Source organism: Oxyura jamaicensis, chromosome 3, assembly GCF_011077185.1.
Source record: "Oxyura jamaicensis isolate SHBP4307 breed ruddy duck chromosome 3, BPBGC_Ojam_1.0, whole genome shotgun sequence".
In the NCBI taxonomy this organism is placed as follows: domain Eukaryota; kingdom Metazoa; phylum Chordata; class Aves; order Anseriformes; family Anatidae; genus Oxyura; species Oxyura jamaicensis.
In genome coordinates, this window is record NC_048895.1 from 52,038,666 (window position 1) to 52,053,292 (window position 14,627).

General features: G+C 35.8%; 1 protein-coding gene across 1 annotated transcript in view; it reads left to right on the top strand.

Annotated features, from left to right (window-relative positions):
• Positions 1-14,627, top strand: part of ESR1 (estrogen receptor 1) — a 167,171-nt gene that overhangs the window by 127,352 nt on the left and 25,192 nt on the right. The window contains 1 exon segment of the mRNA XM_035322974.1: positions 13,726-13,864. Within this exon segment, the coding sequence (XP_035178865.1) occupies positions 13,726-13,864 (139 nt within the window).

Genomic DNA, 14,627 nt, shown 5'->3' on the forward strand with positions numbered 1-14,627 from the left:
TATTTCCCTGACTATCTTACTTCAGCAGACAGTTCAGTCAGAGTGCTCTTTTCTTTAAACTCCAGATGATGCTTTTTGTACCTTGTTTACCAGTGGTCTTTCTGAAAGATTTTGGTAAAACTCCATCATTGCAGTCTGATTAATTCAGATCTGCTCTTCTTCAGCTGACAGTGAATAATTGTTACCAGCTTTCCTAGGAGATATTTTATTTACTAGTAGTGTTGTGGAATATCTTTTAAGTGCTGATGTTAGGTAGGTGGGAGGTAATGGTATTAGCTTGTCAGTAACTTCTCTGAAATCATTCAATATTGAAGTATCTTGGTGCTTTCAGAAGTATCTTGGTGCTTTCCTAGATATTTCAGTATAATTTTGATGAGAAGATTTCTGTTTTATTAACGAACTGCCTGTGTGACACTGTCTCTCAGCTTCACATTCTTTAAACAGATTGAGAAGAACTAATGTTTATAGGGGTAGGACTATATTTAACTGTGTTTGTAGAAGCTTATAAGCATATATTAGCTGTAGCAGTATAGAATAACTTCAGCCCCCCAAACCTTGTGGATATCATCAGATGTGGGCAACATCATTTAGAAGCACATATTTGCTACCTCATGGCTCCTACACCAAACATAGTCCTGCCTCTGGGGATAGGAGCCTTCAGCCTGGAAAGCTCTTCTATGTATCAATAAACTTGTGTCTTGAAGGTCATATTTGTGATAGTAGGGTGATACTAGTCGTAAAACAATATCCAAGGCTACGTCTGAGCTGTGGCTCCATTTTTTGACCCAAGCTAAATGTTTTAGTTTCATCCATGAGGAATCTGCCAAATTCACATTCCAGACCAGGTGACAGAGAAAAGAAAAACTAAATTAATATTTTTTTTTTCTCTGTAAATGAGAAAGAAGATGAAAACTACCTCAATTTAATGGTTAGGGAAAAAAAGAAAAAAAAAAAAAGAAAAAAAAAATCAAATTATAATTCCAGATCAAACTTGCTGAATTTTAAGTTGCATATATTTTTTTTTCTAATTTTTAATCCCTGCTATTGTACTTATTAGAAGATATTACTGTGATATTTTTAAGTAATGGAATTCCATGCAACCTTCCAATTCTGACAAAGGATGACAAATAGGATTTATAGGTCCAGTTAGTTTGGATGAACTTGTACAACGTTCAAAAACTTTTCCAGATGTCTCTATCAGAGTTATGTGAATAATTAATATCTTTGTTTCCTGACAGTACCAAACAATAAAAAAGAATCATTTTAACTTAATAAAAAATGATATTTCTTTATATTGTTGCTAAAATTTTGTTGCTAAATAGTAACTCTTCCAGGCAAAATGAAACATTTGAGATAAAAAGAATACAATTAATATTTTGAATATTTTAGTCACTGGCTTAAAATGAAAATGAGAACTTTGGAAAAAAAAGGCCCTAGATTTCACAGAAGTTTAGATACCTCTCACAATGTTGAGCAGGAATAGGTGCCTGGTGGAGTGCTGAAAACTAAGATAGCTGAGAGGGACGCTATGTGTTCCCTGCTAGAACCAACCCTGTTTTTATTTATTTACTTTGTGAAATTTGACAAGTTCTTCAGAGTGTGTTAAGCTTGTCAACTCATCACTTACAAATGTAAATATTCTGTCAGAATGCTTCCAACAAGTTCCAGCTTCAGTGTGTGCTTCAGCAGTTTGAGTTGGTTGAGGACAAGGTGGTGGTTCTCCAAGAGCAATGTTTGTGTTCACACCTCAGGCTGGTCCATACAATGAGTTTCCTTAGGTTACCTGAGGATTAGTAGATGTTGAAATGTTCCTTGAATTTGTTATCTGTTGAAGGAGAGCATGCAAAAAGGGGCTTTCAGTGAGTGATGTGTTTTCTGGGAACATACTGCTTGCTAACTTATTAGGTTTCCCTGGACAACAAAATGAATATAAATGGCCAGCTGCATTCCAGAGTCTTGATTTCCCTGCAATGTATTCTTTTGCTCTGTCACAGGGTGACACTCCCACACAGCTGCTAAAATGCTTTTGTTGTTGTAGTGGTTAAAGGAAATTGCTGCAATTAATTTTGCTGTCTTTCTTCTCTTTGATGTGTCATTACAATTTCTTGGATAATTTTTCAGAGATTGGTTTCTGTTCAAAACCAGTCATGGAGGGGTGAATGTTATAGGAAGGGAAAACATTTGAGCATACACATTTATACATGTGTATGTTTCTGTTTTGGTATAGGTACAACAACATAATGAACATGAAGGAATATATAGACATACATTTTTATTTTTTTCTGTTACTCACATACAAGTGTGTTAGGGAAAAGTAGAACTTCTCCAAAAGTGAGCAATCTGAAGAAATAAAATGGATGCAGGTGCCTTAGTCAAGCTAGTTTTATTTCCTAATGACTATAAAGAATGACCAGACCATGAACTCTGAGGTTATGCTCCATTTCTTGGGTACAGCACATTATGTTCTGAGCAGTTTCTATTTGTGGTCTTGAAGCAGTTTTAATCTTCAAGTTTAGTATAGACCTGACAGTTTTTTCTTCTTTTCCTTGGGCTGCAAAATAGTCTGCTTTTCTGCTAGCTCCAGATGCTGCTGAAATGAATGTTAATCGGTTCAGTGGTAAGTACCCTACATCCTAGGATGAAACAGACTGAGGAGCAGAAAAATTGGTGTTTTGTTCACTGGATTTTATGAATGAATGAAGGAAGAAAGAGGAGCCCTCCCAGTTTAATCACCTGGAAGTTGTAGTCAAAAAAGGTCTTCAGTTCAAAACTGACATTTATCAAGATTCCAACCATGGATGGAGATAGAAATTAAAATGGTGAAAATATAATTGACAAAGAGTTAAAAAGGAAAAAAAGAAGAAAATAGTATAAAATAAAATCAGGATTTTAGGCATATTAAGAAACAGGTAAATTATAAGGCTATAATATAATATAAATATTATAAATAATTAATTTCAGCTTCTAGTTACTTCAGTAAATAAATAATAATAGTCTAGAAGAGTAGCTGATGATGTTCACTGTTTGTGTTACCTTGAAAAGATAATTTAATCTCTTTTCCAAAATGTTCTTGAATGTGTAATGACAACCTTCAGGTCCTTTGTGTACCTTTTCTAATCAATAGAACAGGAAGCATAAAAAATGGAACAAATGAGATATTTTATACCCTAGCATTTGTGGGAAAACTGAGGTGTGAAGAAGTTATAATGAGCTGTCTATGGTAGAGGAGGTCTCCACTTTAACCAAGTTTCATTCACTTGCCACCTTGACCCTGCTACCCAGCCATTAGCATGTGCAGCATGCCTGCACTGCCTTTGTCTGGCCTGAGGTTTTTCATGGACTTTTTCATGAGCCTGGGCCACAGCAAATACCATTAGCAAACTGTCAAGTCTTGCAGGCAGATCTTTGTTTTTCAAACATCTCGCTTGCTAACTGTGCATTGAAGCATGCATTTGAAACCTCACAGGGTCATGCTGTGGTCACTTACAGTGCTGTGAAAGAGTCCACTTCAGTCTGCTTCCTTTTGTCCCCATCCAGTGACTATACATTTTCTTAAAAACTTGATGAGTAATTGCTTCAGAAAAGCTTTTCCTCAAACGATTGTTCTTGGCAGTCAAAAAACACATCACTTATTTATATTTGATTTAGTTTCTGGTTGGAGCACAAACGTACTTTAGTAAAATGGTCTGAATTCAGCTAAGCATGCAAAAAAATCTGAGTCATGCTGCATATGACCTCAAATCTTGGAGCAGGTTTATAACAGGGTTCATCCAAGGTGGTTGGTGTTCCCTGGCTGCCCATTGCATGTCTTTCATTGCTCCTCCTTGTGGGGTTATTTCATCTGTTGGATGAACAGTTAAACCAACAGACCAGACCAGAAGAGCAGCAGCCTGGTGGGGAGGGGCAGGGAGAAGAATGAGGTGGAGAGGACAGCTTGTATTTATGAGCATGTCTTTTGTGTTCATAAAAGTCAGGCAGGAATGCATAGCCAGTATCAGAAATTATTTTAGCTAGATCTGCTTTTGAAGAAAAACATTTTACGTAGTACTGACCTCCTAAAAAGTATGAGAAATTTAAAAAATAAAATAAAACAAAACAAAAAAACACCATGCACAAAAAAATCCACAAACCTACTTGCAATTGTTCTGAATATTGATATAAATCTAGAGTGATAGAATTAACTGTTGTAGAGGGAAAAAAAAAAAGTTTATTACTTCATACTGCATGTTTTAGTCAGCAGCTAATACATCTGGTATAGCATCCTACCTCAACTGTGTAGGAAAAGTTTCAGAGAACATCCTTGAAATGAAAAGCCTTCCAATGAAGTTGATTGTTCCTACACTTAAAATCTTTGGGAGCAGTTTATGTTCTCCCTTTTTCATTATGTAGACAATATCCTGCACACTCATTTGCAAGCCTGAACTCCCCAGAAGAAAGAACAGCTGTCAGGGATAAAGGAGCCCTAAAGCAGCATCTTATTTTTGTCAAAGGGTAGCCTGAGTATTGGATGTTCAGATTACAGTCCATGGATAAATGATAGTTAAAATGCTTCAATGAATGATCATGGCAGTGCTGTAGGAAATTGTCGTGTAATAATTAACATAATTTTTGTTGCTCTTTGGAATTGCTTGGCGTTTGTACAGAAAATATATGCATGTATCCCTCCTTACTTTGTAAAGACAACATGATAAGCTTTCTCTAGCAAATTTCCAGGCAGCCTTCACCAGTAATAATCATATACAATTATTATTGTTGGTTTTATTATTATTTCAATGACTCTTGAAACTACTTGTATAAATTGAGGAAGAAAGTTTAGGTCTAGGAAGTTCTAGTATAGGCAGTTACCTTGCCTAGCCCATTAAGTATGTTAAAACCTAAGAAAGAATTTGTGCTTTTTTTTAGTGTATGCATCCAGGTTTTTGCCTCACAATCTAAACAGTTTTCCTCCAACTCTGATTTTTAAGGCTTTATTTCCTTTATCACTTTGAGAAAAGTTCAGTTGCTGGTTTTATTCTTTTTCCTGATTTGCAAGAAAGAGAGCTTGCACTTGAGTTCAAGGAGGCTTCTCCATCCTAAAGATTTTGTGACTGAAAAGATTAGAGAGTGTGCTAAGAGCCTGCCACACCTCCGTCCTAATCCTGCCGCCTCCTGGATGAGGCACTTAACCTCTCTGTGTTCTGTCTATAAAATACATTTAATAATACTTAATGGCTTTACTGCCCTTTGAAAATGTAAAGTGCTATGTGAGTGCCGATTACTTTTATTGTGTTCCCTGATGGAAGGCCTCAACATATTTGTGTTAACTGGTGGTGCTAATGCACTTTCTGGAATAATCTTATTTATCAAAGTGAAACAGTTGCAAAATAAAAACTTTATTAGTAAAGGAAGACATGGTGACACATGCAAGGAAAGTTGGGAAATTTAAGCACTTAGCTTCACTGAATATGTCTGTGCTGCATTTCAGCCACAGTCTGGAGCTACGTTTCAACACAGCTTGTCTTCTCTCCAAACTGCATCCATGCAAGGGTGATCCTAGTGAGGGAGAAATCTCCATCTATTTTTTGGAGCTTTGGAGCCATGGCCTGACCACCAGCTCGGGACAGTTTTTTCCAGACAATCAAACTTTGAAGAGCAATTTACTTGGGGCTGCTGTGCAGTGAGAATTCACTGTCCCCAAAACCCACAAGAGCACTTCTATTCTTGGAGCTGGCTCCTGGGCTGGGTTTCTGCATTCTGCAGCTGGGCCAGCACCAAGTGCATCTCCCCAGGAGCAATGCCAGCTGTCTTAGTGCTGTCCTGTGGACCTCTGACATTTTTTCTCAGGCAACACAGCAATATTTCATAAACAAGTCAAAGGCATATGTCTGGTGATGAGAATGTATGTCGGACCAGTGGGAATTATCTGTCATTACTAGTAAAGTGCTTTCATGGACCTAAATCCAGACTGTATTTGGTACAAAGTATTGGCTTTTAATAGATCAGCTTCCACTTGGATGCTTTTCCACTAGATTTCTTTGGCATAGGAAATTTGATGTAGGACAGTATTTATTAGATCTGGGTACTGGAAAAATTTGTGTTGTAGTTCAGACTGGTATGTACCTGAGGAAGGAAGGAGAGATTCCTGCCCTGAATGAGACATTAGCTATTTGGACCAGGAATGGCTTCTAGAACCTTTTAGTCTCCTCATACTGAAAAGATATGGACTGAGCAGGCCTGAAAAAATATGCACTTCTGTGCAAGGAGAAGGTTTTGACTGAAGTCACAATAACTTTACACATTCCTGCAAAATGGTTGAAATGGTTCTCCTTCAACTGAGAAATGCATTGAATTGCCATGGTGAAGCTTTTAGGTGGAAGCAGATTGACCAGCTTCTAGAAGTGGGATCTGAAATAAAAGTGACAAAACTGACCCCTGTAACATCCCTAACTCAGGTTATGTTTATGGCTGTAGATTGTAGTTGTTATAACACAGACAGAGGTTTAGAGCTGTTAGAGTTTAAAATGACAATTGCAAAGTATTTTTTTTTTAAAGGAATTAATGGTAATTAGCAGCAGATGGTCTTTTCTCTGATCTCATCTCTTCATTTCTGATAGACTTTTTAGGTTTAGAGGAGACAATTTATAAGTTTAGATTGGTATTGTGTTATATTATAATTATACAGGCAGTGAAAGTACAGAATTCTGAAAGAGTTGACAAAGTGTGCCATTTGCTTGGTGTTTGCCTTTCAGACTTTTCTCTCAGGAACTTAGCAAATTACAACTATTTTTTCCTGAGCCCATTTACAGAAACAAAAGTAATGTCCCTCTAGAAAAATGTATCAATCATACTATTGATTTTGTTACCAAAATATTTGGATCCCAAATGTTGAATCTTAGAACTTTTTGATCTTCACTCTTCAAAACACAGCTTGATTTAAAACACTGGAGTTGTGTAAACAATTAAGGCGATATGACCATGCCATCCATTAAATGCCCTAAGGAGGGAGAACTTAATACATGTTGGTTATAATTTTGGTCTGAAGATCTGTGTAATGAGGTAGGAATAAGCAGCATTACAGAAATAGCCCTGTGAATGCTGAGACTCATGGAAAATAGTGTTTATGATTCTCTGACTCCTCCTTGAACTCTTGTTTGCCCTGTTGTTGAGTATGGGCAAGGCTATACTCAGGGTGAAAACTTCAGCCACTTCTCAGCTGGACTAAGATTTCCTGCCTCTGCCTTAAAGGTTGAAGAATCTGTGAGATCCATGCAAGTTCAGACCAAAATGTCATTTTATGTGCTAGATAAATGCAGAGATGTGGTCTCACCTCTCTGCTTGGAAAGTCTTAGCACCGACCCACTGGCACAAATTTCTCATCAATCATGGCAGAGATATTGAGACTTCAGTGTCCTTTAGGGTAGAAGAAATGGGTGCTGTTTTGCCTTTTTCTGACTGTTCCTTGAAAGTAGAATTTTCTGTAGGCATTATGTTTCTCTGTTTGTTTTATCTACATATATATTTTGTTCATATAAACAATATCTTAATTTGGTTGTTTGATTGAGTGGTTGCTAGCTCTCAGGTAGCAGCACTCACTACTACTTTCCTGCTGTCTTTGCCAACCTAATTTGTGTCTCTTCCAAATGTGCCCTCTTACATGCCTATTGCATAGATGAAATGCTGTGTTAAGATGAAAATAACAGATTTCTCCTGTAGTTACTACTTTTCAGAACACTGCAATAAGATAGAATAAAAGAATGGTTTATATATGCAGGTATATGATGTGGTGTAAGAATGTTCTGCCTTCTCAGGACATTTTTGTAAAGAATACCATTTTGTATTTTTTACTATAGAAGAGATTATAAAAAATTCTCTTTACTATCAAGGTAAAGGCTTTCCAGGCAAGAGGACAGGACATTTAGAAATGACATAACCTTTGCAGTCCAACAGGTTCAGCATATTTATAATTTATCTGGAAAAAAAGGGATGAATAGCAGTGTTAAAAAATTACTGGTAATATTAAGTTGTCTAGGGTGATAAAGACAAGAGCCAGTGAAAAACTGTGCAGTCCTAGTCTCACTGTCTCCAAAAGAATATAGTTGAACTGGAAAATGCTCAGAGGACAGTGATGAATTAGGATAATTTTAATGTGAGGAATGGCTTGAATATGCATAAACTCTTTGAAAAAGAGAAGATTGGCAGTGAGATGATGACCTCATACCATAAATTATGGTATTTATCATTAAAGTAACTAGATGTATCAAATCTAAATTAGTAGTTTTTATTTTGATTTTATTTTATTTATTCATTTATCTATTATTTATTTATTTATTTTGAGTAGATTAGGATTTTCACAGTGTTAATCTAGGGTGTGAAACTTTTTACTAAAGAGTATTACTGTATATGGAGTATATGAAAAAAAAAATCTGAAGTGGACTAAATGTCTACATGTTCAAAAAGCAACTAAACAAACTTGAGGAAAAAACGGTTGAGGGACATTAAGTACAAAAAGGCCATTTCTGGCTCAGGAAGGCCCTGAGTCACATACCACTGAGCCTGAGAAAGCATCTCTAGAAGCATGACTTTATGTTTTTCCTGCTGTATGTTCTGCATCTGGTATCAATTGCTGTTGTAAATTGGATACTTTGCTAGATGGACCTTTGATATTTCTTTTAAAGCTGTTTACTGCTTTTGTTTTACTGTCTTTCAGAACACTTGAAGGCAGAGTCATTCTTTATAGCACAATTTTGTTTATAGTCTTGCAAAAATTTCTTGAAATCTATATTTTACGTACTCATGGTAATTAAGACATATGGTATAAACATGTAAGTAGGATTACAGATAGATCAGATGAAAAAAGAAGATTGCTTTATCATTTGTTGTGGGAAGAGGAATAATCTGGACACTGTATAATTGTGCCTTGAGCCATAGCAGAAGCTGTGAAATGCCAATAATTTAAAGATCCCCAAATATTAATAAGTACCCAGTGGAGGATTTATTGTTGTAGGGGTAAATCTGCAATCATTGGGTCTCTGGGAATGTTAATTATTAGGGAAATTCTTTCTGACAAAATCGAATGCTACTTACTATGTCAAAAATAATTAAGACTAATTATGAATGTATTGGTTTCAAAATATTGGACTGGTAAAATTTGATATATATATATATTGTTGGTATTTGATCCAGAGGACTGCAAGGTTCACAATATATGTTACAGTAGCAATAAATGAAAACCATCTGAGCTTTAGGTTGCTCCCTACTGCAAACCTCTTGTCTGTGGTTTTCAAGAGTAGATGTTTATGTTGTTGTCGTTGTTGTCTCTCTTTTTAAACCTAATTCTCCTTCTAGCAGTCCTTGTGTTCTTTCATGGTAACCTGCCCCTTTGGACAATGACCAAAATTCCCACTTTCCAAAGAGATTTGCTAATACCTCTTGTACATGCTTATTTCCTTCATTTTATTTATTTATTTTATTTATTTATTTATTTTCCTGAATGTTAGTGTTATAGTTTTAGATTCCCAAGTCCAATTTCACCTCTAGAGACATGCTTACCAAAGGAGGGATTTTTATTGCTTTTCCTCCATGGACCTGCTGCCTCTTCCAGTACTGTCTAGAAGAGAGAGATTTGTATCATATTATCACCGATATGGCATATACTGTTGCTTTATATTAGCAAATATAATCAGTTTAGTTTGAACATTACTGTTTTTATTTTGCACATAACCAATTTAATTGCCGCCTACTCTTAGCTGAGTGCTCAGAACACCTTTCTGGCTTTTCAGAAGTTCAGGTTTCCATATTTATACATGAGTTCATGGAACAATTATTGTGTTCTGTTGGCAATCACTCAAAAATACCATTAATTTATCTGTGTATGAAACAGGGACGTTCCAGACATGGCTTTTAATCTGTGTTTTGCTTCTGACAGACATATGATGTATGAATAGCTTAATGGCAGTCTAGACCTTAAGATTTTTGGTCACATAAGCATATTGATATGTGTCATAAGATCATTCAATTGGTCAGTCTGGTAGATGCAATCAGATGTAGGTTATATGGAATAAGCTGCAATTAATTTATCAACAGTGAAGTGAAGATCTCTCTCTTAAGGAACAATAACTGAAAATTTTGAATTCAGAAATACTTTTTTCTTTCAAAATTTGCCAGTATTAAAAGAACACTGACATTTGGGAATGCGGTGCACATCAACACATAATTTTATTGAAATTAAGGTGCAACTTGTTCTGAATGATGAAGTGACTAAGGATTTATTCATCATTTCATTTAACCTCCTGTAATATTATTCTGAATTAACTTGCTTGAACAAGAATATATCTCAAAAATAATAATTAAATCTTGATTAGCATTTCAAATGACAGAAAATTCATGGAACCTTAGTATGTTGCTCAGATAATTACTTTTGTTAACAATGGCTTCTTGTTTTTAGTCTGACTTGGGGCAGGTTTAAGTTCCACTGTGGGCTTCTGTATGTTATACCATTACCAGTTGTAATGTTGTTTTCCTTTTCTTTAGGTATTTACACTTTGCAGTCCTTTAACTCTTTAACCTATTTGGCTTAAAGAGTAACTAAAATCCTGTTTTTCCTCACTAGAGGGCATGTTTTTCAATGCTTTCATCATTTTGACCTTTATCATTCTGTCCAACTTCTCATCCTCCTTCAAGAGTGGCTACCAGATTCATGTAGCATGGAGGTAATTTAACTTCCTAACTCTTTTTGAGTTTGCCTGTGTTTTTATAAAATTTATTGGTTTTATAGATGCAGTGGGAACACTGGAAGTTCAAACAGGTTTGACCTCCATCATTTCCAACTCCTCCCTAGAGCTGTGACCATTACATCTTGTATATATCCCTAATGTTCTTGGTTTTAAATTTCTCTCTTTATACTTTTTGTTTAGTTGTTTGTTTTATGATGAAGCTAGTGAGTGATCTAGATAGCTTACATTATTAACCCGTTTGTCATATTATTTTCCACATGCCATCATGTCAACTTAATTATGATTTCTGCTTTTTCCCATGTCATCATTAAAAAAACGCTCAAGATAAGGAAGTAAGCTGTATGGGGTTCCTCTAGAAACACATCACTTTAATTCAATTCATTATTCTTTTACCATTGCATACTGAGATGTGTCACTTTTACAGTAAAGTGAATTACCACAGCTACAATAAACTCAGTTTTTCTGCAAGTCAAAACAATCCACTGTAGAATAGTATGCAGCCATGTGAAATGATAGCAATATAACTGACTGATATGAACTGGCTACAAACTTCAAATACCACACAGGGATTTGGACCCATGCATTGCTGATGTTCTTTTCATTCACAGATAAAAACTTTAAATTATGTGCTGTTGTATTAAGGCAATACTTAATAGGAAATATAGTGTTTATTTTTTGTTCTCCATATATAGACAACAGTTTCCTTCTGCCAGTTTCATTCTTAAGCGCTATAATCAATGCTTTGTAGTTAATAATGTTACTATTTTAAGTTTTAGCTCAATTGATTCAGGCTGTTTGGTGACTCAGGCAACTACAATTCCATCACTGGGAAGTCTGAAACTCATCTTTACATTTTGAAATAAGTGGAAAAATACAAGAAAAAAAGACTTTTTTTTTTTTTAAATACTTACCACCTTCATAAAAATAGCAGGTAATGCTACTTTGGTCTAAATCCACTCCTAGTGATTGACAGATGAGTTTCATTTCAGAAATGTAAAAGCTGTTTTTTTTTTTTTTTTTTTGAACGATTGTTTATGAATGGACTGATTAGCTCTCAGATGTTTTCATTAAAAATATTTATACTGCCAACTGTTCTGAAAAACATTATAATATTTTCTAAGTTTATTTGTGAACTCTTTTTTGTTCCTTCTCTTTGTTATTGCAAAAATATATTTAATGGCACAACACCTAGCTTTAGAAATTTGTCTTTGTTATTTTTTTTCCTTTTTATTTTATTTTATTTTTTCTCAGTATAGCACTTGAGAATATGTAAGGTATTATTGCTTGAAATTGACTCAATATGTGCCTTTAGTGAGAATACAATACTAAAGCAAGATTATTGCTGATTATTGCTATTTAATGGGCTGGTGAGGTAACCTATCCTGTAACTTGTATTCTGAAGAATAATATGAAAAAAAGTATAAAAATATGTTTCACACATAACACTGAGTAAAGGATAAAAAATATCAATTTGAGGGAACTTCAACACATTTCATTCTTAGCAAGCTTATATAACTAAAGAACCTTATGCTAGGATATAATTGTGCTATGCAATTTCCACTTCATGTATCTTTGGATTGAATGTAATTTTCTTAAAGAGTGAGATTCTCAAATATAGAATGATATCATCTGTTCCATGAAGTGAATGCATGGATGACCATTGTCATTATGCTTTTGTGTCTACCTTCATCATTATTCTTCATATCCATATTTTAGCATTGCTATAAGCCACCTTGTCATTTTGCATTCCTAGTTTCTAGCACTGTTTAAATACAGAGTAAGAGAGGTCATCTCATTCCTCCACCTTCTTCCTGGTGGTTTAATCCAATAGAAATACAAACAAATGGCTCCATTATTGAATTCTAGTTATCCTGTTATAAGCATTTGCTTACGATTAATTTGAAATGTTGTATTAGGCCCTCTTCCATACTGCACTTCAAGTGTGATGAAAGGTTCACAAATCTGTAAAACAGCATTCCACAAGGAAAGGTGTTCAGCAGATTGCTGTCTGTTCTTGAAGTGTGTGCCTGGCTTCCCAGGCCAAGAGCAGCACATGTGAGGAAGGAGATGTTTGTGGTGGTTTTACCTTGCTAGGCAGCTGAACTCTACCACAACCGCTCTCTCACTCCCCCTACTCAGAAGAGGAGGGGAAGAAGAAAAGGAAAGAACAACTCACTGGTTGAGATAGGCGTAATTTAATTAAAGGAAAAAATAATTATTAAGGGAAAATCATTATTAATTAAATAATAATACTAAAGGGAAAAGGAAAAAACAAACAAACAAACAAAACAAACAAACAAACAAACAAGAAACAAGCAAAGGCTGCGTGCAAGTACAGAGAAAAGAAATTACCCTCTACTTCCCACAAACGAGTGATGCTTAACCACATCCTTGAGGCCGGACCTTAACACATGTAGCTGTTGCTTGGGAGGACAGACGTTTTCACAGTGAGAGCCCACCCCCCTTCTCTTCTTCATTTTTCCATATTTTATTGCTGAGTGTGACATTGTATGGTATGAAATATCCCTTTGGTTGGTTTAGGTCAATTGCCCTGGTGATGTTCCTTCCTCCTTTCTTCCCCACTCCCAGCCTGCTGGCTCTGGGGGCATTGGAGGGAGTCCTGATGCTGTGCCAGTATTGCTCAGCAGTAGACACAACACTGGTGTGATACCAATGTTGCTGTAGCTGCAAGTGCAGAGCACAGCAATGTATGGGCTGCTGTAGGGAAAGTTAATTCCATCCCAGCCAGGCACAGTACAAAGTTAACCTAACTCTTACGCTGCTAGAAAGTGTTGAATGTTTTGTAGGATAAAGGCATAGTGAACCTGAAAATACACAAATCTCAACCAGAAAATTCAAAAAGGACAAATTTTTATTTGCTTTTTTTATTGCTTTTATTTCTTTATATTCTTGGTTATCCATCTCTGATGCACTTTTTAACCTGGTTCTCTGAAAAATTTTGTTCCACTTACAAAACTGGAGTGTTTTTATTGTCTCCTATTTACTCTTTCAGGATTTGTGGATTTAACACTCCATGATCAGGTCCATCTACTGGAATGTGCCTGGTTAGAGATACTGATGATTGGCTTAGTCTGGCGCTCCATGGAACACCCAGGAAAGCTTTTATTTGCACCTAACCTATTACTGGACAGGTCAGTCTGAGTATTGCTGTTAATTATTTAAGTTAATTTGTTTCTACTGCAATCAGATTAATTTTTAGTTTGTAGTCATCTTGCTGATAATACAATTTGACAGTATGTCATAAATAAGATGATCATTGGTGGGACTGGAAAAGCAACTCTAAAAAATCTAGAATTGCTCTGCTGGTAATTTGTTAGACAGAGAACACCCCTGAAAGTCACCTGCTGCTGGAAGTACTTTATTTCAAAAGCAGATTAAAATTCCTGTTATAATTTGTACAATTTGTTGCAAAGCTAAATTAAATTAAAATTAAATCTGGAACACTAATCACTTTAATCCAGATAATTATTTCTGCTTACCTAGAATCCTAACTGGTCTTAGTTAAAATTGGTTTATTCAGGCAGCCAGCCATAATTTTGTAAGAAAACCCTGATGGATCTAAGTTGAAATCTTATTTATTTACACTGAGGTTTTTATTTTTCTTCTAAACACTGGAGTCAAATTTGGAAAATGTACACCTGTTTGCTTCTCTAAGCCTTTTTAGGTCGTCTTGCTGAGATGCTGTGGATGTTTCTATGTAAAAGAGAAAAATATGCTTCTCTGCCATACAACAATATTCTGGATTTTAGCTGTCAGTCTTCACAAAATCAGAACAGGAATTCTAGCTATCTTAATGCAAACTCAAACTTCTCTCTCTCCTTCCCCCCGGCCCCGGGTTTGGGGGGGTCCGCCCCGGGGCGGGGGGGGGGGGGGGGGGGGGGGGGGGGGGGGGGG